The sequence below is a fragment of the Motacilla alba genome, chromosome 4 (genome assembly GCF_015832195.1).
Source record: "Motacilla alba alba isolate MOTALB_02 chromosome 4, Motacilla_alba_V1.0_pri, whole genome shotgun sequence".
NCBI classification, from domain to species: domain Eukaryota; kingdom Metazoa; phylum Chordata; class Aves; order Passeriformes; family Motacillidae; genus Motacilla; species Motacilla alba.
The window spans coordinates 49,075,110-49,102,839 of NC_052019.1; the positions used below are offsets into that span (position 1 = coordinate 49,075,110).

General features: G+C 39.2%; 1 protein-coding gene across 3 annotated transcripts; it reads left to right on the plus strand.

Moving 5' to 3' along the window:
- Nucleotides 1–60: 60 nt before the first annotated feature.
- Nucleotides 61–26,329, plus strand: DNAJB14 (DnaJ heat shock protein family (Hsp40) member B14). Of its 3 annotated transcripts, XM_038134690.1 has the most exons (9): nt 299–434; nt 2,147–2,277; nt 6,071–6,245; nt 15,172–15,317; nt 18,302–18,487; nt 18,837–18,931; nt 19,584–19,693; nt 20,815–20,987; nt 22,675–23,238. In XM_038134690.1, exons 3-9 carry the CDS (start codon nt 6,088–6,090, stop codon nt 22,797–22,799), a joined length of 993 nt encoding a protein of 330 aa, XP_037990618.1. In that variant the 5' UTR covers nt 299–434; nt 2,147–2,277; nt 6,071–6,087; the 3' UTR covers nt 22,800–23,238. The 3 variants fall into 3 exon arrangements, with proteins under 3 accessions (XP_037990616.1, XP_037990617.1, XP_037990618.1); XM_038134689.1 differs by lacking the exon at nt 2,147–2,277 and having other exon boundaries at nt 124–434; XM_038134688.1 differs by lacking the exons at nt 2,147–2,277; nt 6,071–6,245 and having other exon boundaries at nt 61–434; nt 22,675–26,329.
- The last annotated feature ends 1,401 nt before the right edge of the window (nt 26,330–27,730 follow it).

Consider the following 27,730-nt stretch of genomic DNA (forward strand, 5'->3'; position numbering starts at 1 on the left):
CGATCCCAGCGCTCGCGGCCCTTCCAGCCGCTCCGGGCCGGGCAGCGGCGGAGCCCCGGGCGGGCGGGGCGGCGCATGCGCGGCGGGGCCCGGAAGGGGCGGCCGGGCTGGCGCCGGTGCGAGCGCCGCGCTGGGGCTGCGGCAGCGCCGGGGCAGCGGCGGGATGAGCCCTGCGGAGTGAGCGCAGCCCCGCCTGACGCCCCGCGCCGCTCTCGGCGCCTCCGCCCCGCCCGCCTCCGCTCTGGCTTCGGGCCCCTTCTCTCTGCGCTGCGGCGGGCGGAGGCGGCGGAAGGAGAAGCCCATGGAGGGGAACCGGGACGAGGCCGAGAAGTGCATCGGGATCGCGCGGGAGGCGCTGGAGGCCGGGAACCGCGACCGCGCCCTCCGCTTCCTGAACAAGGCGCAGAAGCTCTACCCGACCGAGACGGCCCGAGGTGAAGCCCGGCCCCCTTCCCGCTCCCGCTGCCCGGCTCCGTCGGGACGAGCCCGGACCGTCCGCGGGGCCCGCAGGAGGGCGGGCGCGGGGGGTCTCCCCCGGGGGGCCGTGCAGGCTGAGGCGAGCGGAGCCGGCCCCAAAGGCAGCCCGGGGATCCGGCGGGGCGTGCGGCTCGGCTGGCAGAGGAGGCCGGAGTGTGTGCCCGGGAGCAGCGCTCAGGGCAGGTGCCTTCCCCCGCCAGCGCATGGCTCTGGCGTCAGGCGCTGCGGAGGAGTGGGTTTACCTCCCCCGGTGCCAGCGGGGATCTCCCAGGGCCGACCCAGCTCCGCCTGCATTCCCTCTCCTCCCTGTAGCAATCAGTAAAAGCGCAGCCATACAGACGAGGCTTAGCCCCGATTAACATCAGGACATCTCAGGCCCCAGGCCGAGACAGTCTGGGTTGGCTTCTTTTCTGTCACTGTGAATCACCCCCTCTAACAGCTTGCAATGAGAGCTGCAGCTCCAGAGCGGACCGTGTCTTCATTCTCTAATATACTTGTATTTTGGGGTTTTTTGGGTTTGGTTCCCTTTTGGATGTAGAGCAGCCACATAGGAATTGCACACGGGTCTACCTTTGCTAGAGAAAATAGAATATGTGGCACCCCCAAGACCTAATTAGCTCTCCTGACTATTCCGTACTAAAACAAAAAAAAAAAATAGTTAGCAACCTTTTAGCAAAAAGTGTTTAGAAATAATTCTTTCAAAGGAACAGTAGTAAGGTTTCAGTGCATGTAGAAGTGTTACCTGTCTTGGAGCCTTTCTGTCACACAGTGCCAGAAGTCGGCTCAAAACACCTTTGGACACAGCAGGGACTTGTTGTGTTCCTCTGGTTCTCACTTACGTGGTCTGTGCTGTGCAAGGAGCAGGAACAACTTCAGTGCTCTGTACCACTTAAAGGCCTCAGCATTTGCCATTTCTGCAGTGGAAGTCTGAGGCCAAATCTTGACTGGGAGTTGCTGTGAGGAGATGCAGTGAACGTTTTTGGGCCTCTTATGTCCTGACTTCTTCTTATATGCAAACAATAAATGAAGACTTCACTGGCGCTTTTCTTTTTTAATTAGTGTTTAATTTTTTCAAGTGTTCTTTTCACCTGCAAGACAGCATGGATGTTGCCATATTCCCCTAAATTTCCGTGGCTTGAGAACATGACATGCATGAAAATACTTGGAGCTTTTTGGAATCTGTGTTGGTCAGGAGGCAGGAAGGCAGAGGATTTCAATTCAGCTTCTTTCACCAAGGAGAAAGAAGCTGAATTGAAATCTTCGTCTGCTTCACACAGCTTGTTATCGTCTTATATCTCAAAGAGTTGAAGTAGCTTTCCGGAAAAAAAGTCTGACTTGTTTTGAGCATTTGGGTTGTTTTGGTTTTTTTTTAAGTAGGACTGCCACTACATAACCACCATTATCAAGTATTCAGTGCAAGAAATAGACGGCTAATTAGGCTATTGTCTGTAGGACACTTGTTTTATTCACTGTGGAAATTAGCAAAGTCAATCACAAATGAGGTACAAACCTGTGGAAAAGAATTTGGCCTTGTGGTAGTGGGCTGTAATCTGGGGAATTTCATCTTCCTAAACCGAAAAGCTTCAGAGAATTTCTGTGTGATGTTAAATAAGTCAGTTCACGCTGTTTCCATTAGTGACCAGCTAATTGTTTTTGCTTCGTTTTTCAGGTATTCAGCTTGAAACAAGGGCCTGATTTATGGAACTGGTGGGCAGTTAAAGCTCCATCTGAAGCTAAAGAAAATTGCAGCTGCCCTAATACCACTGAAAAAGTTCAGGCCCTAGGCCTGATTTGAACTAGGTACTTAGAAATTAGGGGACTCTGTAAACTTCTAATATCTCTGTGCTTCCGTTTTCTATCTGTGGAGGTTGTTAATTCTTTTAAACTCATTTCCTCCCAAAACAACACCAACTCATTGCATTTATTTTGGTTTTAAAGTTTGAGGTACTTAAATGGCCCTCTTGAAAGTGCAGTAAAGTGCAAGGACACAGATGTCTTTTTTTCAGGACAGGTTCTGGAAGGGCTGCAGTAAATTACAACTGGCAGTTGACTCTAAGAACAAATTAAACTGCTCTCATTGGCATCTTTTAGTTGGGGGTCCACTTGAAGAAAAAAATCCAACCTGTAATTCATAATTCAGGTAATCAAAAATGTGTCATAGCACTTAACCAGAGAGAAAGAAGCAGTTAAGGTTTTGTGAGTCCCTTTAGTTCTAACACAAATTCTTATTTTACAGTCATAATGTGTTGGGTTTTTATGGTGCTAGGACAATGTGGTGCAGCCCCAGTTGACTCTCTGCTAATTTATTTTTCTCTGGAGTGTAGGTTGGAAGGTAGTTGAACTAATTTCTCACTGAAGTTGCAGATTCTTCGTATGCTGTACCTTTAGTATCGTTTTGAGAACAATTGCCCACCATTTCACAAACAAAGTTGTCAGTCATAAAAGCAATGAGAATGGTAATGCTGAATCTTTTACTGGTGGGAGCTTCCTCCTCCTGATGTTGTAGTGGATTACAAAAGGGCAGAGAATAGGTTTTAACTATTGTCTCTAAAACAATGCCATGTGTGATCTGCTTTTGGCAACATTTACGTTTAAAGGGCATTCAGCACTAGTTCAGTCATCAGTGAAGTTTAGTTTTGCTAAACAAAGCTTCTGCCTGAAATACGCTGACTGCAGCAGTGCTATTTTAAGGCTTTACTAGTGTGAAATGTAAGGTCAGTGCTTATTTAATGATACTGAGCTAATGACTTCATAGTAGCGGTGTCCACGTTGACGTCATTCTTTGCTAGAAAATTGTTTTACGCTTCAGCTGTTCAAAAAAGTGTTTGATTTTGGTTTTTGCTAGTGATTCATCTTGCAACTGAACAGAACCCAATCACTTGTCTGGAAAAGATTTTTTAGAGTGAGTTTAATGATAACAAAGGACAAAATGTCCCTTTCAAACTTAGGTGCGATTCTGTTTGAAGGCAGAAAACAATGTTAAGGAAAACTTTATTTTTTAGTGCTTCTTCAAATTTTCTTGCCCCATTTCTGATGCTGCCTTTAAAAACAAATTTTTTTGGGGAGCATGTCAGTTTAGTTTTTAGGCTGTTGCATTAGGACAAATTTTGAATTAAACAGAATTCTTCCATTAGTGAAAGTGGGGGGGTCATGTTCAATGCATAATGGAATCAAATGTAGTCCAAGGATCTTTCATTCAACAGCAGGTAATAGTACACACAAGAGAGGCCTCAGACACACTCAGAGATAAGATTCGTTGTCTTACCTGCTAATAAAATAAGTCTTTGGTTCCCCGTGTGCCCTATTTTGAAATACTAGATGCACAGTGAAAGTTTTCTTAAATGCAGTGTTAGTATTCCATTCTAACAGCTGGTTTTATCACCAGCAGTTCATGGAAGAGTCAGAGTATTTTCTGAATATCTAAACTGTATCTTCTGTTTGAAAGAAACAATGGCCCCATACCCTTTGTGTGGTTTTCTTTTTCAGTGGAAGACAATAGCATGTTTGTGTACGCTGTGTCCTGCTATTTTAAGAAGTTCACACTGATATATTTGAATTTTATTTTTCAAACATCTTGCATTGTATTCTCAGCAATGCAGCTCCATTATGAGGTCTGAGGTGGGGATTAGAAAGTAGTGATGTTTAAAGTATACTGCAACCAAACCTATTCATTAAGAGGCTTAGAGCCATGCTTGCTGTGAAGAAACACTGGATGTTAAAAATGCAAACCATTGCCCATGCCTGTGTTTCTGCCATTTCTGCTCCCACAGATTCTGCATAAATGTTGGTGCAGGGATGAGAAATTTCTAGAGCAATACCAATATAAAAGGAGGAACTGCAAAACTTTGAGTAAGCATCATTTCAAGAAGGCCACATGTTCAGTAGGATTCTATGTGATGCCATCGTTAAATGTCATACTCACTGGATAGATAATTATTTTTTTTGTTTTGTTTTTTGATAGCACTTTGGGGCACATTCAGACTGAAATCCTTCATTCCCAGGGCACTGTCTATTCGAGGCTCTGTTCTTGATTAGTTCTTAATCTGCAGACCTGGTCACCTCGTTGGAGTTGTTACTACTTCATTTACCTCAGAACTTCATATGCCACAACCAAGGATATTAGAATAAAGTATTGCAAATATTGAATATGTCCTTCAGTTATAATCCATACTGCAACTGTAGCTCTCCTGTTTCCAAGCTCCACATTTCATTTGTAGTGAGAGCATGCCCTCAGTTACAACTAGACATCTAGAGCTTGGTTGTTTCCTTATATCTGCTGTAAAGAGCCTGATCTGATCAATCCATGAGTGTTGCTGAGGCAGGCGGAGGGCAGGACCGGCTCTGAAGTCAGCTGACTTTCTCGTTCAGGCTGAGTGTAGCTATTCACTAAGAAGTGAATGTAAAAGTAAATACTGGGGAGCTTTTAAGAAGTGGTGGCTCTCCTTTTCAACAAAGCTCTACTTTCTTTGATACACAAGCTGTGATGTGTAGGATCCCAGTTTTCTGCTGCTCTAAGAAAGACCATGCTAAGCAGAGGAGAATTTTTTTTTTTAATTTAAGAGAAAATTCTTAAGGATTCTTCCCACTGGCTGCTTTCTAGAAGAAAGTGCTATGCTTTCACATTGCACAGGACATTTTTCCTTAGCAGTTTTTATTAGTGCATTTTTAATGTAGATAGTAACTCATTTTCTTTATGAAACAAATTTAGCCTGTGTGGTTTGCCATGTTGCTCTGAAGGAATCTGTGTTCATGAAAGGTGGACTATTTAATGATCTCTGATCTGTATTGTACTTTGTGTGCAGTCCCTTATGTTAGAATGGTATTGTTCCTGATTCATTGCTAAGACAAATACCCCCAAAATACAGGCTTATATACAGAAAGAGAAACCGGGCTTTGTGTATAATGTTTATTAAAACTGTTAAATTTGAGATCTGCTGGAGCATGCAGTGAAAGAGGATTTCAAGAACTAGCAGAAGCCAACTGGTTTTCAAGATTCAGGTCTTGAGTTGGGTGTACTTGGCTGGTCCTTGGCTGGTTGTGGCATTTTAACAGTGGTTTGAATTTCAGCTGATATTGCCTGGAAGGAACAGAGCATCATCAGTTTGTGGCAGTAATGACTCAGGTTACTGATAGATATGTACTGCAGGGACTGAAATGTGCTGGAGATGGGCTTGATGTCTGTGTGGAATAATTTGCACTTTCTATAGAGTGTAAGGTTAGTTCCTCTTCTTCAATTTGCAGTTGCTTATTCAGGTGTTCAGATGTTTTCACCCCAAGGCACAGGTTCAGTGCCTCTAAAAAGCATCTAGAAATGAAGCACCTGGACATATTCTCTCCAGTGTTACATTACCTTGGCAGATATGGATGGGAGGAGTCCGGTCATTTAATTTTGAAACACTTTTCCATAGTTTTGCCGTGAAAAGGAATTGTTAGACTGGCTGCAGAAACTTTTGTGACGCAAAGTGGTGATCAATAAGGAAGGAGGATGTAGCAGCTAGTCTTGTCACGTGATGCTCTCATCTGAGATGCTTGAGAGCCCTGACTTATTCACTAATACCTGTAATGATGCTATGATATACTGTTGTTTTCATAGTTTTGTTGGAAGCTATTATGAAGAATGGAAGTACTGCTGGGGGAGGCGCTTACTGCCGAAAACCAGCCAGTAACAGTGATCAAAGTAAGCCCAATAGCACGAAGGAGAGCAATGCATCTGCTGCAGGTGAAAGTGGAAAAGGCTACAACAAAGACCAAATGGAAGGAGTATTAAGGTATGGCTTAAATATGTCACTGCTTTTCATTCTGTGTATTATCTACTTACCTTTTCAACTCTATCATCTAAAGGAGCCACAGGAAGTTTGAAGTTAGCTCAGAGGGGTTATTTGTAATGAATTTTGACTGGAAGGAAGAGTTTTGCTGGTTTTAGACACTGAATGAGATGCTGTCACTTTCTGCAAGAAATATGCTACTCCTTGATTCAAACTAGTAAGGATACTTTATGGAAAAATAATACTCAAAATAGTCATTGAGTAGATCTCATGGTAAATGGAAAAAGTTACGAAAATTCTGTTGTACAACTTGCAAGGCAGTGTTTCTATTAAATATTTTTATACTAAAGATACATGGTCACTCCTAAAGTTTATTCTCAAGCTAATCTTGCTGTACAGGCTGGTCTTAGACGAATGTTAAAATGATTTTGGTTTGGATGTAGAGGTGTCTGAGAAACACTAGAATACATCATCTGAGTTGCAGTATAAACTCTGCTTAGTGCAGCTTGATAGTATTAAGATGAGGTGACATCAGGAAAGGATGTGTGAAAAGAAACAAAGGTCAATAAAAATGCCTTTTTGAGGCAAGTAAGTCTTAAGTCATGCTATTATTGCATACTTGCTGGCTGTAGAAGCAAGAAAAATATTGTTTCATATGTGCCTGGGTTTCTGCTAAAGAAATGTGGATGTAGCAAGGCAATTGCACAGCTCAAACCCTGGTATTTTCACATAAGCCTAGCCCAAATATTTTCAAGGGAGCTTGAAGGGAAATCAAGAGGTCCCCGTCTCCTGGTTTGTGTATATTGGATGTTATGCATAACAGAAATTAAGGAGGGGGTGGATTGTGTGCATCTGTGAAATGTGTGTTACTGTTGATACAATCTTGGGATCTTCCTGAATTTCAGTAATCTGTTCAGCTGTGCTAACAGTGACGAAAGAAGTAGTTTTTCTTTGTTGATACAGAAGTTCTGCATTCAGGCAGGTAGACAGCAGCAGCTCTCACATGGTTATCCTGTTGGTGTTATTTACTAGTGCTTTTCATTTACCATCATCTCTGCTTAATTAATGTTATTACCTTTTGTGATACAAAACTTGGATAAGCCTGTATGTTTTTGGTAAAATTAATGTAGAATGTGTCCTTGTACACACGTGTGTGAGACAAAATATCCAGAAAGAAGTCCTCTGTAAATGTGGCTTAGGTCAAAATAAGACATGTCACATACTCCCAGAAAGGTGCTGCAAGGAGGGCTGTCTTGGTGCCAGTAGTCACTCACCTGTGACGTGCCATTCTGAGCTGCAGTCTGCTTTGACATCAGGTTCCCTCCAAGATCAGTCAGTTTGTTTGTTTTAGCAGAAGGTATGTTACCTACTTTGTCTTGACTGAAATAGTGTTGTAGAGCTAGTTTTTTTTTTCTCTGGTAGGTTTTTGTGGTATGGGTATTGGTTTCTTGAAGGGATTTGTTAGATGCTATAAGAGCTTAATCCAGTTTGTTGAGATCAGGACCGGAGTTAGGGGTATTCAAGAATTGCACATTGAGAATAATCTTGATGCAACATTGCTTCAAGAATATTGAATGTTTAATATGGGGTTTTAAAACTTACCAAGATCTTTGCAAAATAAGCAATTGTAGTACCTTACAGAACAACACATACTTGTTTATTTAACATATCACTTAAAATCATGTTAAAACAACATCTTCACCTTCGCTTGGGGAATGCTGCCATCCTTTAATACAGCAGTTCATGAACCTTTAGAGAGAGATGAATTTTTTTGTTTAGATGTGCAGTGATCAACAGAGCAAGTTTTGAGTTCATGTTGAAAGTTTCAAAAATGTTTGTCATGTTATTATTTAGTGACATAAACCACTTAAAAAATTTGTGGTTAAGAATTAAAAAACATGCGTGCCTTGCCAAGGAGAGCAGAATTAAATAGAAATGATGGCCTAAAACTAAATGGAAAAATATAACACATTCAGTGATGATAGCTGAGAGAAAGTTCATGTTTAAACCACAGTGAGTATGAGCTGTCTAGTTGGAAACATGACAGACAGCATATGATATTGCTTCAGTCAGGCCCCAGATTTTTCCAATTAAATGAAACATGCCCCTTTGGAGAGGGTATTCTTTAGAGAATAGTTTGTCACCACCATATGCTTCTGATGTACTGCAGTGGAATGGTTTTCAAATGTTTGAACTGGTTAAAGAAATAGAGTGTGAACAGAGGTGGTTTCAAACAGTGTTTCATGCCCAGTTGTTGTCTTTTTTTTCTCTAAGGGAAGAAGTTTATAGACAGCAAGGTAGCAAAACCTCCAAACTTCAATAAATTCTGACACTCAGCATGGACATTGGACAAACAGAGTGGTTTGCATGTGCATGATTCAAAAAGTCATTATCCTCAAATACTCTTCCCTTTAGGAATTTTTGGTTCAGTAACTGAATGCAGACATAAGGAAAGCGCTTCCGCTTTCAGCTACACTTCCATGCCATTTCCAATGCTTTTGTTGTAAGCTGTACTGAGCTGTCAGACTGACTCTGAGCTCCCTGGCTTGGATCACTGATTAAAGTTCCTGGAATTGTACAGCTATCTTGAATTTGCTTGTGACAGCAGATTTAAGAAGCATAGTGAGGATGTGCTTGGAGCAATGTAACTAATTTAGCTGCATTAATTTTCATCAGGGTTACTCTAGTAATGTGAGTAGCTATGAGTACAAACAAGCACCTCTGTACTGGCTTCATTTTTTCCACATACACAGGGGACACTGATCACTGGCAAGTTACCATAACAGTTCTGTAGAGTATTACATGAGCTTGCAAGCTGCTCAACAGGGAGAAGTGTAAGATGTAACATATTTCCTTTGATTGCATAAGTGCTGGGTAATGCTGCTCTTTGTGGGAGCTGTGCTTGCTATTTCAGTGTGACAGTTTGAAGGTTGAGAGATACTGCAGCACTTTGTTGCTTTTAAGTGGAAATGCTTTGAAAATCCCATCTGTAGTACATGGATCTTTTTCTTAATGATTCTTACCTTGTCACTGAGAACTGGATCAAGTTGCCTTAACACCCTTAGGGGTCCTGCATGTGGGAGATATTTACAGGAGACTAGCAGAAGTATGCTAGGACCCACAGCAGACTTAATGCCTTCTTAGAGCAAGTGCCCTACAAGTCTCTAGGCAACTGAAAGCTACACAAGCCATGTCAGCTTAAGACAAATGTGTGAGAATCATGTGCACGACAAAAATTGAAGCATTTTCATGTTGTATGTTTTCTAGAGGGTTTCTTTAAATGATCTTAAAATGCACATGGTGTTTGACCTCTTTGGTCTCTTTTTTTTAGTCAATAAGCCATAGCATGTATTCCATATTGCCTTTTTGACATCTGAAAGAAAACTGCCATGACTACTAGTATGCTAAATTTGCGTTGTTGTCTTGTGAAAACTGTGGTGAAATAGTGCTTTTCCTGCCTTGCCAGTGCCTGCTTCTTGGAAGAAAGCACAAGAATCAAGTTTTGTACTTGGATTTTTGAGATAGAACCAAAACAAACGAATAGAGGCATGAGCTCTGTAGAAACCTTGCAAGGCAGGATTAAGTATCATCGAGTAGTGGTCAGGAATAATCAGTAGCTTGATTTGAATTCATGTAGCGAACCAAAAAATTGCCTCTACACATTTCATAGATCAAAGTAGGAGTAGAAGTTGTGTGACTGACTTTTTCCAAGCATTCTGCTGACACTTAAGCAAATCCAGCAAAAAGAGAGATATTGGTTCTTTTCTTGCATAGTGTCAAGAAGATAATTAATTGGAAGTGGATTAATAAGAACAATCAGTATGTGTTAAAAAAACCAAACCACCAAAGCAAAGAAATCAGGGCATGCCTTTAATTAGGCTGTAGAGCTGCCATAAATTTTTGAAATATCCAGTTGAATGGTTGAGAAATTAAGGTGGAAATCATAGTCATAGAACATGTCACAGAAAAGTGACAGAGAAGACGTGATGGACTTTGTCAGAAAGCTCATAACTAAAACAAAAGCTTAAATAAAATCTGGAGAAAAGTATGCTGATGTAAACACAGCCTTGACTGTTTCATATAATACACACAGTAGAAACAAACTGATCAGGTACATCCAAGAGCAGGGTAGTAAGACAAGCACCCTAATGTGTGGTTGAATCTATCAGTGCAACAGAAGTCTGAGAGTTCTGCTGCATTTGTTTCAGAAACTAGAGATATGCTGGTACCAGCTCGAGTTCCTTGACAATGCTGTGCCCTTCTCTTCCCAATCTAGAGCACTTCTTTCAGGCCGCATTTGTCACCCAAACTGTGACTGGCACATTCCCAGCTCAGCTACCATTTGCATCAGGCTCTCTGGCATAATTGGAAATTTGACCTGTATAGATTTTGGTCTGCATTTTACTGTGTTTTTCTGTTTAACTCTAGGATCTGAAGTCAGTACAGCTTCCTCTTGTTGGGTTCTTTGTCACTAACATTCACATTGCTGCTCACTGTGCTGCTCAGTTCAGATTACCATTGGGAGAAATAATTGTGGCTCCCTTGACATGCTTCTGGTTGAAGTATTTGTCTTTTGGGCTGTTCTGTGAGGCTTTGGAAGACCCTTTGAAATACCTCATCATACTCCAAATTTCATGATTGTGCATTGCTGCAAGTATTTGATACAGTAATGCAAGCATCTCTGATAGGTTTTGCTAATCTGATAAAAGCTGGCAGTGCTGACCTAATCTGAATTGTAGATTTGGAAAGTGATCTGACAAGCACAGCATTAGGATCACATCATTTTGTAGTCACAGGAGAACCAGTGGTGGCAGCCCTAGGGTTTCTGCAGGTGAGAAGAGATGTTTCAGGACCTGAAGGGCTTCGTCTGCTGTCAGCCATCAGAGCATGGAGAGGAGCCCAGCATCCAGCAGAGTTGTTGGTGCTGCAGTTTGGAGCTGGCTGACCAGTTCTGCTGCAGGTACCTTGTCAGCTGGGATAGTGGAGCTTTGCAGGTCGTGATGCGATACCTCTGTCAACAGATTCGGGATGAATGTAGGCCATCACTTGCTCTCCTGCAGTTTGAGAAGTCTATTCTGTAAAAGTCAGGTGTTATTTCAGGAACAGCCAGCAAATCTGTTAATCAGAAGGACAGCGCCAAGGTGTTGGCAGGGGACTAACAATGCAACAAGGAGAGGAATCACAGAAATAATTTGATAGAAATTCAGATACAAATGTGATCCAACCAGAAATGAAAAGTACAAGAAAAGCAATTCACAAAAAACCAAAACCCCAAGCAAAGTATCAGTGAAAACACCAAACTTCAAATAAGCCAGAAATAAAGAGCAACAAAAATAATATAGAATGGGCAGTTAGTAAACAAGTGATGTGTACTTCAGAATTTTAAAAATAAATGTCTGCATGGAGTTTTACGTATCCAAGAAAACTAGCAGTAGGAACTGCAGTGCCTTAAGGGCAGCAAGATCAAACAAACAGCAGTTTGAAATGCAGCGTTCAGAAAGTTGTTCATGCTGAGAGTGTTGCAGGGGTTTCAGGTGCAGTTAAAAGCCAGCAGTAACATAAGTGATGGAGCTTTTCCAGAACCTCCACTGATTTACCCTTAATTTTTCCCCTGCCTTTACTGGCCGATTTTTGTGCCCTGTTGTAAGAGATAAGTGAGAAAGGAGTGGATCCTTCCATCCACTTGCCTTCCCATGACAAATCTCCACAGGATAATTCAGTGGTGCAGTTGAGAGTTTCTTGCTGAGTGAGGATTGTCAGAGGTCAGTCTGCTAAAGTAAAGAGGTGAGGAGTATGTCCAAAAATGTCTGCATCTTCTGAGGGACAAGAATCAAGTTGGCCATGGCTGCCAGCAGCTTCCAGCAGCTGGAGAGAAATTTCTCATGAGGAGAGTGGAGTTTTGCAGGAAGAAGACTTGGAGCAGAAGACTTGGAGGAAGAAGACTTGGAACTCTCTTAAAAGATGAGGAGGGACGGAGCATCTGAGGCTGTGTGCTGGGGCATCTGGGGATGGGCTGTGTTAGAGAAGCCTTGTGGCTGCACAGCTGTGTATGACCTGCACCGTGGTGATCCCACAGTTTGTCCTGTGATAAACTGACTTACCAGGTTCCATTTGTGATGCATTAAAGTTGGGCTTCTCAGGAGTACATCACAAGCACTGATAACTTTGTTGAACTGGAAAGCACCTTCTAATCATCTTTGCTTGTCCCACCATCCCCAGTGCAAGTTTTGGTGCAGAACTCACATGAACTCAGCTGAGGGGGGAAAAATAGAGGTGTTATCCTGTTATGATTGCCCTGAGTTGTGCTCCATCAGGAACCTTCTGGCAAAAGTCACTGACTCCCTCCCAGGAGGAAACTGCATTAGCCAGATGCTGGCAACTTCTAGTCCAGGTGGTTTTTGCCTTGAGGTGGCCAAGCAATGGTATAAAATTGTTGGCTAATTGTCAGAGTGTGGCAAGGGCTTCATAGCACAAGGTCACTGCTGAAAATTCCAGGCATAGGTGTGGTTTTTGCCCCCTGTGCATTTGTAAGATCATTTAATGTTTCTTAGCTTCAAAGTTTGATCTCCCTAATCCAAAATCTTGCTAAACTGCAAAATTTCCATATGTATATGCATGTTCCACATTTGTGTTTGTAGAATTTTTCATTTACCGCTAGGAAAGACTTGCAAAGAAAAAACAAAAACATGTTATACCTTGGCTGAACATGTTTCTCAATGATAAAAATACCTCATTTGTGGGCCAGGTTCAGGAAAGCTGTTGCATGGAGGTGATTGCATTAATCCTTTAGATCTTTTGGTAGATACCCACCATTGCTGCTTCTCCTTTGAGGGTCATCCACTGTGGAACATCCACTGGTTGTGAACAGGAGGGAACTCTCAAGTGGGTTTTAGGGAGTTAGCAGAACAGGTTGGCATCTATTGCATTGTTCTTTTTTTTCCCCATATTTTTCCTCTTGGCATCCTGGAGTTGTGAAATGCATGTATATTGCAAATAAATAAACTTCTGTGTTAGGTTTTTTTTTCATGAAAAATGACAATATGATGTTGAGGGAGAGAGCTGTTGAAGATGCACAGTGCTTAAAAACATGTGAATTAATGTTTAACACCAGAGTTTTAATGCTAAAACAGTAACAACTTTGCTAAACATTGACAACTTGCCATGTAATTTTTTATCAACCAAAGTTTTGAAGAGTCTGACCTACAGATAGCTCAGAAGCAATTGTTGAAGAGAACTTAGATTGGATGCTGAGATAGCATTTATTTCATGAAATTGCTTAATTTGATACTGTTACACATTTAAATAAAGCTACCCGTTCTTGGTACAGTTCATAAGTCATCCTGGCCTTGAGGCTATGGATTAAGGGATCTGTATACTACCACATTTCTTTCTGCTTGTACAGATTACCAAAAAAAAAAGTTTCTAATACTCAAGAGTATAATTTAATGTATTTTCTTTCCCTCCTTTCTTGATGGGTTCACTGTGTTCTTTTTAGTTAGCTCTATCAGCTTCCTAATTGGAGTTTATTAAATGTTACTTCAATATAATGAGCTATACTTATTTCACAGGATGTTTGTGTTGGCAGCTGCCTGCATACATTCAATTCAGTGCTCTTGTGAGCATTACACCGAGGCTTCCATAAAAGCTCCTGTATTTGAACACAGGAAACAGGATCCCTCAAATGAAACTTGATTTGATCAATCTGTGAAGTAGCACGGACCACACATGATGGTGTGGTTGTACTTGTGATGCTCACATTCCCTTAATTACAGGATTCTCATTCCATGAGAATGTCAAAGGCTTGCTTGCCCCCTTGTTTTCCACATGGCTGCCCTGTGTATAGTCTTGGAAACATTAAACCCAAATTTATGTAAACATTTGTGCATGTAAGAGAATGCAGATACAATTACAGCCATGTGAAGAGACTCACATGAAGCTTTTAAAGTATTTTTGGATGTATTTTCTATTTCTTGCTCAGCCCAGCCCATTTTTTTTTTGGCATGTGCCCTGTGTCAGTGTGCCTTATTTCTGCAGGGCAAGCTTGGGATTCAGCCTTTTCTTTCTGAATTCTTACCCAAGTAACTTGGTTTGATTGTTAAGCTGTATTTACTGGTTTGATCAGTTCTTCCTGCCCACAAAGAATTAATGTTCTCACTTTTCCTCTATGTGCTCTTTCTTTCTTCTGGGGTATTGGGAAGTATACTAAATCATTACATCATTTCCAGATTTTGCTTTTCCTGTCTGGGTTAGACAGCCTACAAAAAGAATATTTCTGAGGTTTGAGTTTTAAAAAATGCTACACGTGATTATATGAGATAAGCTAAATATGTAATTGCTGGAGCTGATAGCGTGACTTTGAATATACATAAACACTTACAGAAAGATTGTTAAGATCCTGGTGCATTCCCAGCAGCAGAAGTATTCTCACATGTTTTATTCCCTGAAAAGTTAATGCTTGAGTGATGGTATGATTTGACTTTTGTTTGGAGAAAGGGAGGTGTTGTTTGCTTTGTTTTATATCCTTCATACTGAAGTGCATTTGCTGTTTACAGTCAAAACACATTTTTGTATCTGCTAGTTGTGCAAAGTAAATTTGGAACCTTCTTTTTATGCATTATTAATAGCAATATTCATGTAATTGTGGCTAAGGAAATGCTACAGTAGTTGCAAACTGAAGCCCTTTCTTACAACTGTGGTAGTTCTACAGTAGAAGTAAAAGAAATGTACATAATAAGCTCAGTAGTGAGTTTATTATGAAAGAATGACATTCTTTGTTTCTAGAGTGGATATTTTAAAAATAATTTATATTGAAAGCAAAAGATGTAATATAATGCACCAGTGTAGTGTATGACCTCATTCACGGCTGTGTGTTAACCCATTATCTTTACATCTTTCTGCTTGCAACATTTTATGTCATTTTCTTTTGCAGTATAAAGAAATGTAAAAATTATTATGAAGTCCTTGGAGTGTCAAAGGATGCAGGTGAAGAAGACCTAAAGAAGGCTTATAGAAAACTTGCTTTGAAATTCCACCCAGACAAAAACCATGCACCTGGAGCAACAGAGGCTTTTAAAAGTAAAACACCATTTTTACTTTAAATTTCTTTTATGATTAGACTCCATCCAAATAAAATATATTTATCTGCATTCATCACTTGTATTTTTACAAATGTAAATGGGTTTTTTAGCTGTTGTTGAACTGACATTTTTATTCAAGAAAATATTTGACCTTTGTTATATTAGAAGTATAGATAAATAGCATGGACTTTGGCAGTAGGGCTTGGTTTCAAAAAATTGACTGTAATGTTCAGTACAGGGAACAAATACTTGATCTGTGAAACCCATTTGCACTTTTTTACTGTTGTTGACTTAATGTAGTCATTGAATTTTATTGCCTTGGATCTTTACTGTACTTGAGCTAGGAAAAAAGAAAGCAATCCTTGATAGCAAAATGCAGTTTTTACTGAATCATGTGTCACACTAAGTTGCCTCTTCCTTAGAATTTCTTTTATGTGAGTAGTTTTACTACGTTTTCTGCATAAAAACACCTGAGTTCAATCATGGCCTTACTAGTAGTTGCCTTTGACCATTTTTTAGGTAAAATTTACAGTCTCACTTGACCTTATTTACGGCTGCCCAGCTTAGCCCTACACAAGGGAAGTTATTGAAGAAAAGCTTTATAAAGAAAACTACAGCTTCATCTCAGATGAAGAAAAATATGAATCTGTAAGAAATTATAATGCATAAACAGTCTGATCATGGTACATCTTTTTATTTTTTTCCTGTGTGAGGTTTACATGCAGACATTTGAAAAAAATCATTCGGATAAAACACTTAAATTGGGGAGGGAAAAAAAGAAAAAAAAAAGTCCTGAGCAAGACTTCTGATACAGACTTTAAGAGGTAATTATAATAAAATATTAACAATTCCAGGTGAAAAGTAGATACAGCAGAGCAGGAAAGTTGATTGCTATTGATTCATTTAATAAGCTATGTGATGTCTTTATATAAAAGATACTATTTCTATAAAATTGTCTCAGGCCCTGGGAATAAAATAGTTCTTCCTTGTTAATAGCATTTCAAATCATCTTTAAAATGTTAAAAATCAGCTTCTTAATATTTTATTTAATGTGAGCACTTTGTTCAAGTCTAATTTCTTCAGCTGAATTTCACTTTCTGGTTTTTAACTAGATGAGTAAATGAACAGAAAATTTTGTAGGGGAATCTCATTGACCAAAAATTATTTAATGGCAACTAGCATTTTCTTGCATTGAAATTATCCTAATCCTTTTTTATGGCTGAGTAAATTCATGGTTTAGTTTTCTTTTAAAGATATCTGATCAGCTTTTGATATCCATCTGAGAAAAGGAGTTTACAACCATAATTTTTGTTTCATAATAATGCTTTATTTTAAGGAAAGGTCACCTTATAAAACAGAATTGTGTTTCATGATAGGTCAGGTACTTACTTAGATCTTGATCTACCTAATACTTGTATTGTACTGAGCAGTCTCACTGAAGTGAATTTTAAATCAAAAAGTTTGTGCAAATGTAATAACTTCTGCCATCTTTTATCAGTTTAATCAAAAATCTTTCCTTTGAAACTTTTGAACAGTGACTTTTTTAATTTTTATGTCCTTTTTGAAAAGGAAATTGTATTGGAATCAAATCTGTTGTGAATTAGCACCAACGAAGAGCAAGTAACAAACAGGCATATTGTGACAGTAGGGTAACTTCACTTTATGTGCAGTCACCTGATTTATCTCTTAGTTTTTAATTCTTGGGAAAATTTAAGTTTTTACTACCAATTTTATCCTTGTACTGAGCAACAGAGCAATATTTGATGTTTTTGTGTCATGCTTCAGTGCAAAACACCAGGCTTCATTTCTTTGGGTTTTCTCCTCCACTTAAAGGAATTGCTTAGGTTTTTTCCTAAGGGCATCTTAAAATACATGTAGCTAAAACTCATTAACTTTTGCTTAGATTGGATAATGTTTAAAATATTAATTATAAAGCCACAGTCGTATTTGCTTGTGTTGAGGTTATAGTGTTGCACCTTTCACGAACTTTTGATGACTGATGGCTTTTCAACACTGAAAATCATAATCCTGTGCCTTGCGTTATTTGGCTGCAAAAGAACTCTTTTGTTGGAGAGGCCTGGAGGAGAGAGTAGAGAGGAAGGCAGAAAGGGTTTGATGAAGATATGACTGAGTGAAGATTGTTCATCAAGTGGCAACACAAACTTTCCATCAATGTGCTAGATCATTATGTCTGTGCACAGCAAGAAAAAAGCTTCTAAAGTCAGCAATATACATTGGTTTTCTTGCTGATTTTTTCCATGCTTATCTAAGTGAGGTTTTTTTTCTTTTCTACTGCCAGAATGGATGCTGTTCATTTGTGATACCATAGTATAAACAGGGACAAGCATCCAGGCCAGGCCCTCCAAACGCTGTGGTCATACTGACCGCCCAAGCAACACACACATTCCTGTCGTGCATGCATGTTGTACTCCTCAGGTTACATCATGCACAACTTTGTGTTATTTATGTAATCCATAAATACCTTCAGAAGCATGAAGAAAAATACATTCACACACTTGTAGACAATGAAGTTGGTGCATTCCAAAAAATGCCCACTTACCAAATGAAACTAAAGAAAACCTGCTGAGTCCATGATGGTTTTTTAAGCTAGGCTGACAGAGCACACTGCAGTTACCCAGCTTCAGAGTCTCATTGTAATGCTTGATGCTTTTTTTGTAACTGCAGTGAGAGAGAACATTTCCACAAGGGTAGGTGTTCCCCTAGAAAAGGAAACAAAGCTCTCCTGCCTTCTGCCTTGTGTAACAGGATAAAAGGCCTTTGAATAGCGTTGGTGGGAAACTTTGTGGAAGCTATTCTAAGAAAAGTGGAGATGTTTCTGGACCTTGTTCTACTGTAGCTGTTTTGGAACATACAGTAAATTGCATCGTTAGCTGCCTATTTTTGACACTGAAATTGCAATTTTCATGCTGGAATAGCTTTTATCATGCATTTATGGGAGTTGTGTTTTATTCCTTGCTTCAGAAATCGGAAATGCGTATGCTGTGCTGAGTAATCCAGAAAAACGAAAGCAGTATGACCTTACAGGCAGTGAAGAGCAAACTTGCAATCACCCTAGCAATGGCAGATTCAACTTCCATAGAGGTTGTGAGGCAGATATTACTCCAGAGGATCTGTTCAACATGTTTTTTGGAGGGGCCTTTCCAACAGGTATTTGTATACATCAGCATAATTGTCGAGACATACTGCCCTGAGTGGCATTAGAGTTTATGATGTTACACAATAGTAGAGTAATTCCAGACAGCCTTGAACCCCAACTCTACAATCTGCATCAGTTTATTTTTCTCTCAAGTGTTGCTAAATCCCAAAAATGTCAGTTCTTTGGGGTTACTATCATACAGCTTAAAATACTTCCTTTAAGCAACTTTGAAATTTCAAGATACCTTAACGTCATTTTATGTGCTGTTGTGCAGTAATGTAAAGTGCTTTATGTTGTTTCTGTACTGACCTCTAAATAGTGTTCTTGTACATGATTTAAATGTGGATGTTCCTTCCTCAGGTAGTGTACACTCGTTTTCTAATGGTCGTGCTGGCTACAGCCATCCAAACCAGCACCGTCAGAGTGGGCACGAGAGGGAGGAAGAGAGGGGTGATGTAAGTTAAAGCACCATGGGCTTTAAACTACAAAATTTGCTTTCAGTATTGTGATTGTACAGGAGCTCTGTACTGTAGAGGAGGATTTGTACCTTCCAGTTGGGTATTTTAAACTTCAGTGGGTGGTTCACTTACTGACTGATAAATAGGCATGCAAATTAGAGAAGGTAATAGCCTAGTTTTGTAAACCTGATGTTGTATGTCACTCTCTTACTGGTGACTGGTATTATTAACCTATGTATGCCACTGATTGTGGCCACTAATCCTTGTATGCATTGAAAAATTTATTTGGGCTGAGGTAAGAACTGAACTTATGGCTCAGTGTTCACCTACATGAATTATCTCTAGACCTGTATAATCACATATCACTGTATAGATGAGACCAAATAATGGCATACAACGTAGCTGAATCCAGCTTTTATTTGGTAGCTGCTTGTGCGTACATGCTCACCCATGAGCTCCTGCAGCTTGAGCACTGTGTGAAATTGTGTATGCATTTGAAAGTTCAGATAATACCACAGTGTTAGCAGTTACTGTTTTCCTAGCAGCTTTTGAGGCTTAAAGCAAAAAGTCACACTTAGCATTAAGTATTGTCAGATTTACCTGTTTGCCTGATGATTTATGAAATACCTGAATCGGTTTTGTTCCTTAGGGAGGTTTTTCTATGGTCATTCAGCTGATGCCTATTATTGTGTTGATCTTTGTCTCCTTGTTGAGCCAGTTGATGGTATCTAACCCTCCTTACGCCTTATACCCAAGATCGTAAGTAATACTTAATTACATTACCTTAAAGCAGAGGGGAAGGTATTGTCATCACCCTCTCCCACTTAGAAGCATTGTGGAGAGTCTTCCATTAGTTGATCTTTGATTTCCAGCAGTGAAGAAAGGGAGGGAAGGTGTAGATGAAACAGAACAAAAAATTTAGGTGCAAAGAACATGCTGTGAAAATATACTGGAGAAAAGAGGTCAGCAGTACCTGGAGTTCAGGAGGTCTAGTACAAGGCAGTGGGTCCATGCAACATGGCATGTTGCAAAGGTGTTTACATCTCCAACATAGTTAATCAAAACCTGACATCTCTTAAGGCTCATTACTCTTTTGGGGGTAATCTGTGTTTGTAGAAGGTGAAGAACTTGAAAGCAACTTTTTCATCCTCATTTAAATGTTAAACATGATGACGGCTGGGAAGATTGTCTGTTCTTTGCTCCATTCTAGGTGATGGCAAAATCTTCATTTTCTTGTGAAGAATTTTACTTGTGAAACTTACCTGTTTCACACAGTAGGATATTTAAACCTCTTTTTCTTGTGAGAAATAAGTAACTTCAATCAAGCATGTTCTTTTCTCCTGATTTTAAAAGTTCTCTATTTCTGGAGTAGGATTTTTTCCCCTTCTACAACTAAGCTGTTGTGATGCTTAGAAAAGCTTTTCTGCCAAAATGTTTGCATCTGGTCTTTGATTTTTAATCTACAGAATGCCAGCAGGAAAATGAATTTATCAGGGCTGGCAGCAAACACTTCAGAATGGTGATGCTGTACTGGGTTGCTACAGAATAGTGACCTGTTTCTGTTGAGTTTGAATGTAATTTTCTATTACTAAAACTTATATTTGGCTAAAGAGGTATGAAATAAGTGTCTTAGTAAAGTGGATTTTTTTTTGAGATCAAGTGTTTAGGCAGCAGAAGTTTAATGTTTAGGTAAATGCAATAATTTTATTCTCTAGCAGATTATAGAGCCATTCTTTTCATTATTTGTCTCGAAATGGCAAATTTAGGAATGTGCTGGTTTTATTCTGTAATGGCAATATTTTTAAAGTCTATTTTTGGTATAAAAGCAATAATCAAATTAATATTTAATGTTTCTCTCCCCCATGCCTCCTTTTTTGCAGAAGTACAGGACAGACCATAAAAATGCAGACAGAAAATTTGGGTGTCATTTATTATGTCAATAAGGACTTTAGAAATGAATACAAAGGAGTGTCATTACAGAAGGTGGAAAAGAGCGTGGAAGAAGATTATGTATCCAACATTCGTAATAATTGTTGGAAGGAGAGGCAACAAAGTAAGTTTGGCAATATGTGTAATTTCATGAAATCATGCACTACTATAAAAATAAAGGCAAGAAGGAAGTGCTTGTATTATTAAAATATCTCAACGCAAAAGTTAGGGTAAGGTGCCCTGCTGTTTCTCACTTTAAAATTGTCCCCAGTTTCACTTACTTTTTGAATTTTACTCAGTGATCTAACAACCATTTGCAAATTATCAGCAATTTTAACCTGCTGCTTTATTAGCTTTGACCATTTCTCAGAAAATTAGACTACACTAAATTGATAATGACAAAGCTTTTGTCCTTAACTCACTGGGATTTCTGAGAATTCTCATGTCTTCCACATTAATTTATCATGGCAATAGCTCATTTCCCTAGGTGCTTTTATATAAGTAAATAAATAAACCAGAAGCTTACATAGGTGTTTCCAGAGAGATGAAAAAATAATCTGCCTTGGACCACAGTACATACAAACACTGCTTTTCCAGGCAACCAAGGACAGGCAGCACATCCTGTAAAACAAGGGGTTTTAGTTTGCCATCTGTTTCTCCAGTGTAGTATTATACAATGAGTTACTTCTTTTCAGAAACCTAGAATTCAGTGTTAAAGCATAAGAATACTGAAGAGCACCACCAGCTTTTTCTAAATCAGCATCAGTTTTAACATGTTATCTGTTACAATTTTATTCTGTTATCTGTGACCATTTTGTGAACTCTGTGGGAAGAGCACTGCTAAAATTACATCAGTGTTGAAACCAGATGGTTTTAACTTTTCAGGTGGTGAGCTTCAGTCATAGAAAACTGGAAAAATAATTCATTCATGAGCTGGCCGTAAACTGACCAGAAGCAAATAGAATGTAATTCTCTGAGTAAGATCACATGTTCCTGTCCAGCTTTAGTCTCTGCAGTCCAGTTGTTTGGTACTTGTAATTTATCAGGTTGTGAAAACTACCCAAACCAATTTTGAGTAAGAGGCTCCTAATGGTTCTTCTTTTTTTCCCCGATTATAGAAATAGCTGATTTTGTGGTTTTATGGATTTGAAATACCTGTTGTGTGTTAAATCTCCTTGACAGTTAAAATCTATCCAGGGTTAATTGACGTTTAAGAATGTCTTGCATTTTGAGTTGAAGTGACAAAAAAGATTTTACAGAATTACAATGCTCAGCAATGTCAAGCTGTTGAGCACCAGTATAATATAGAGAGCTCTTAATTATTAATAGCTCTGAACATTGACAGTCTGAATCAGCATCAGTTGAAGTAAAGGGCTTAACATTAAGATTGGATTTTTTGGGGCACAGACAAGATGCTAGAGGTATCAATAACAATGCAGGATCACTGAGACTGGCCTATATTTGTAATGTTTAATGAGGTCTGACAGAAGTAGTAGGGGATTTTTTGTTATTTTGTTCTCGGGGATTTTTGTAGGGTGTGGTTTTTTCTTGTTATTCAGATATTGCTGTATGAACTCTGAGGGAGCTGGAAGGCGATACAGCTTTACCTGCTCAAAAAGATGGAATTTTTACAAAGATTCAGCAAAGGAAAACTGTAGCAGTGCTGTTTCAGTGGTGTCTGAGGGAAGTTAGAATAGAGAGAAGGAAAAAAGGGCAAGGGTTAAAACCTGAGGTGTTTTGTACAGCTCTGTCATGTGCCAAGTATTCAGTTTGTAACCAAAAAAAAAACCTTTCCTCTTTTCTCCTTAAAGAAACAGACTTACTTTATGCAGCAAAAGTATATCGAGACGACCGCCTCCGAAAGAAAGCAGAGTCCATGTCCATGGAGAACTGCAAAGAACTAGAACGGCTGACCAGCCTCTACCGAGGAGGATGAGCTACAGTTACACACACATCTTACCTATGCTGTTATCTCTCCTGAAACTGAGAAGAGATTTAGTTTCACCATGGATGCTGGAAAAGAGGGTGGATGTAAAACTCTACTGTGTAGCTGTTTCCAGAAACCTTATGCTGAAATATCATTTAACGGCTTCTTTACCTACTGTGAAATATAGGTAACTTTAATTGTTTAGATTTTACTTCAAAGCTTCTGTGAATTCTTTCAGCAGAGAGAATAGCTCAGAAAGGATGCTATACTTGTAGAGACTTAGTCATAGTGGTTCTCCTCTAACATATTTGCCATGTAAATATATGTGGAAAGAACTCTTTGTGTATATATGAGTTAAATGACTTTCTATTTAAAAATCTCAGAAATTTAGTTCCATACTACATTTTGTCTCACTGATGGAATAAATAGTATGATTACATCACTCCTATTCAGATGTCAAGTGTGTGGAGTTGAAACAATAATTTTTAATATTTTATCTCTAACTCTATGTAAAATCTTCTAGGTTTACCACTTAGAGGAACTTGGTATTTTTAAATATAATGGCATATATTCCTAAATATCTGTTGGGGTAAATTGATCTGGTGTAGAGTAGCAGTTTAGCTGTTGTAGTTTTTTAGCATTTCTAAGCAATGCTGAGAAAAATAAGAACTACTAATATCTTTTCCAAGTAAATATTTGCAAATGCTGTACAGACCATTATAAACATTGCTTTTAGTACTTGCAACAGTTTACAGCAGCTCTACCATTTGGTATTCCAGTAGTAGTAAGTCCATACGTACGGTTAACACGCATCCATAGCTTCCTTAATTTTCACTGGAAAGGTAGAGGAAAACATGCAACACTAAAATCTTAACATTAAAATAAAAAGGCAACCCAATTTTTTTTTCCTGGCAGGCTTCCATTTTCTTACTACTTTTTTATTTCAAGCTAAGTCCCAATACTGATTCCTCAATGGGCACCCCAAGTGGAACAGGGAAATTTTGCTAAGGACAAGCTATGTGCCTTTCAACCCTTTTGCCAACTATTCAAATGCTTTGCTGCTTTGCAGTGTGCTCCTATGGTCAGAGCCCTATCACTTGTCAGAAGAGGTAGGGTATGTGTTTTTTGGGACCAGAATGTAGCTGGACTGACTTGGTAGAAATGAGCAAGCCTACTGTTTGGCTCCTACAAAGAAGATCATGTAACTCAGTGGCCTGGAAATGGAAACTATATGTAGCCACACCTATTGATGCAAAGAGGTGTTCTGAAGCAGCTAAGTACAATGTACTTAAAGTTTATCAAAGTGTGTTGAAAATGTTTTTAGGTTCAGTAGCTGATGTTTTCTACATTTTAACAGTGTTATGCAGGGGAATGTTTCTTGTATTTGAGAATGCCAGATAGCTTGTATTATGGGCAATATATTTTGTTTGAGAAAACTGCTATCTTTGAACAATGCTGTCAGTTCATGTGGAGCCAAATATTTCTCCTAAACTGAAAATTTAAATACTTTGTCTGACTTACCTTGCAATTCCTTCTGATCTACAGTAGGATATGACTTTACAAATACACTAAATGCTATTACTCCAAGTGACCCAGAAAACATTTTGCATATATCCCTTTTCCAGATTGTCCCAGTGGAAATGTCTTCTCTTGAATTGGTGTAACCTGAGATTGGCTGCAGGCTTTTAACTAAGCAGCTAAACCAGCATTCAAGGTGGACATAAAAGCCTGGGGCACAAAACAGAACTAAAAGTTGCTGAAACAACGGAAAAAAAAGGGTTGCTGTACTGAATGTCCTTACTAAGACTATAGTAAAAGGGTTCAGATGTAATGGAAAGGCATCCAGTTGTTTGAAATATGCAATCAAAATCTATGGAGAAAACCAGATTCCCCAGATTTTGTAACTGTCCAGAATGTATTGTAATTATATTAATGAAAACAAACTATCAAAGTACATCCTGGTACTCCTGTGTCTTCTTAAAAGAAGAAAGTTGTTCCAAAGGCTTTAACAAGTACTTGGGGCTTCCTGTTTACAAATGAGTCTGAGCTTGCAAGTGATCTTTCAGTTAACAGGAAAAAGGATATATAACACATTTATCAAATATTGGAACTGTGAAGTCAGAGTGAACAGATGGTCTTAGCAAAGCTGCCTATAATAATCCTATGAGCTGTGTCTGCCCTGCAGCCACTTGTGGCGCAGGTGAGAAGTGGGGAAAGGGATGGATGCTGAGCTGGGTTCCATTGCTGTCAGTGCCTCTGCAAACTGGAATGATGTGCTGGCTGTGCCCTATGGCAGCACAGACATCCCAGAAGGTTAAAAGTTAGACCTGGACTGCAACATTTCATTTGACTACCTATTGCAATTAGCACTTTCTGAAAAGGAAATAATATGTTTATACTGGTGGAAGTATGCTGCTTAGCATTTAACAGATTAAATAGGTGCACACTTTGAAATATGTAGTAATGTGCAAAAAGATGCTGCGATTTCCTGTAGCATAAAGATTAAGCTGCTCTAAATATGGCCTGCAAACATTCTTTTAATATTTCAAGTGGGTGTTTTTCTCCTCATGATTGTTGCTTTTTTTCCTCAAGTCTGAAGGGGTTTTTTTTCTTTAGAAATGTCAATATCTTCCCTGGATTTCTTGAGGGAATCTGCTGGAAAGTTCAGAATTAATTTTCTCATGAACAAAATGCAAATTGAAGAGGGTGGAGTACTTAAATCTTTTCAGATGACCTTTCTTCAGAAGGCAAAGTTCCCATTAAAATAAGATGATGGAAAGAAAAGGGGAAAACAGAACTGGTTTTGAGCAGCCTGACTAAAAATCCCTTAACATTTTAGTTACCTGCTCCTTACTGTTTTTATTTAGTCATTACCTTTCATTTAATCTAGAGTTAAAGATAGCATGAGCATGGTTTCTTGGTTAAATCCTTTAAAAAGGCAGGCAGAAAAGCCCTGCAAAAAGAGAAAAATCTTGGCATGACTCTGACATAGCCTAATGAAAAAAGGAGGTGATTTGCATCTGCTGAAATACAACATCAATATGTGTTCTATTTATGGAGCATCCTGAGTCACAAGCGAGTTCAGTGTTCACATCTGATGAACATTTCCCTACAAGTTCTCTGTTTGGGTAAAACAAGTCTAAATTGGAATTTTTTACCTTTTTTTAAACGGTCTTTTTTCTTTTACAAGTTTCCAAGAAATGGTAGAACATTACAGCACTAAAAATGTAACAGATGCATTTAAATATACAGCAGAGACAACTTTAAATAATAAATATTTTTAATATAATTTTGTAACAAATGCTGTAAAAGGATTAAAATGGGAGGGCAAGAATAGAATATTTTTAAGGTCATTTGTTCATAAATTTCATTCACCCTTAAGCAGTGGTTATTCTGACTTCTTGTAACTCTTTTTGTCAAATAGAAGGAAAGTGTAATGGTAAAAGCATTTTGTTTTTTAAAAAAAGCAGGTAATATTAAATAAATTCCTGAAGCTATTAACTTACATATAATGTAATAAATATAGGAGAGAACTAGGCCATTTGTTGTGGATTGGCCTTGGCCATGACCCAAGCTCCGTGCAGCCAGCTGCTCCCACCCCCAGAGCACAACGGGAGGAGAACCCAACTCAGGTAAAACCTGTGGGCTGAGATGACAGCGGTTTAATCATCGAAACAAAATCAGATATCAGTGATCAATAGCAATGAAAAGGGAGACGAGGGAGAGAGGAATAAATCCCAGGAAAAAGAACCGATGCCCAACACAATTGCTCATCATACTCTGACCAATGCCTAGCCTGTCCCTGACGAGCAGTCAGCAGCTCCTGACCAACCTCCCCAGTTTATACACTGACCATGAGATGCTCCATGGCATGGAATATCCCTTTGGCACATTCAGGTTTGCTGTCATGGCTGTGCTCCCTCCCAGCTTCTTGTGCACCTGCTTGCTGCCAGAGTGTGGGAAACTGAAAAATCCTGGATTTAGGGTAAGCACTGCCCAGCAGCAGCCAAAGTATCAGTGTGTTACGAACATTATTCTCATACAGAATCCAGAGCTGTACCAGCTCTCTACCACTGTACCACTGCACCAGCTGCTAGGTAGAAAAGTAGCTCTCCTATCCCAGCTGAAAGCAGGACACCATTATAAACTATACTTCCCATACTGCTCAGTCTGGCAGGAATTAGGTTTGAGTATTGGGGTTCTCCACATTTTTAGAAGTAATATTAAAATGCACTGTTTAGTTATGAAGTTATCCTTCATGCAGAATACACTTCTCCCTTCAGTACTGGTTTATTCCATGTACAGAATGACTGTCGTCAGGAAGGGAAAATACATTCCCATTAATAGCAATACAGGAGCCATCTCTTAGATGCTTTTGCATAGCTTTTATTCAAAATGTGACAGGGAAATAAGTAAAATTGATCACTGAGCATCATGGCTGCAAATATTTTTTTAAAAAGTTACATTTTTAGTGTATAGTAGGGAATATTTTAATAAATGAGAAGACCAAGGTTGTCCCAGGTAGCATTTTCAAAATACTACCAGAAGCTCACATGATGATTTTATGGGGTTTTCTTTTAAGCATCTCTCTAATATGACCAAGTCCTTATCAAATTGCTGTGTGTGCATGGCTTGGATTAAGAAGGAGGTATGGATTCTTAGTATTCAAATAAATTTGTTCTTTTGAATGACCTTTTCCTCTGTTACTTGCAAAAAGTGGCTTATCTCTGTTTCAGGCTTTTTGGAAACTTCTCTGGACCTATATGTTCAGAAACATATAGCAAGCGATTTTTTATTTTTTTTTTTAATTTACACTTTTTAAAATTTTGATTTGATACTGGCATCTAAGCAAAATCTTCAGGTATCAACAATGCTTCAGTCAGTGGTGGTGTCCCCCGGGCTCAGTATTGGGCCCGGTCCTGTTCAGTATGTTTACTGAC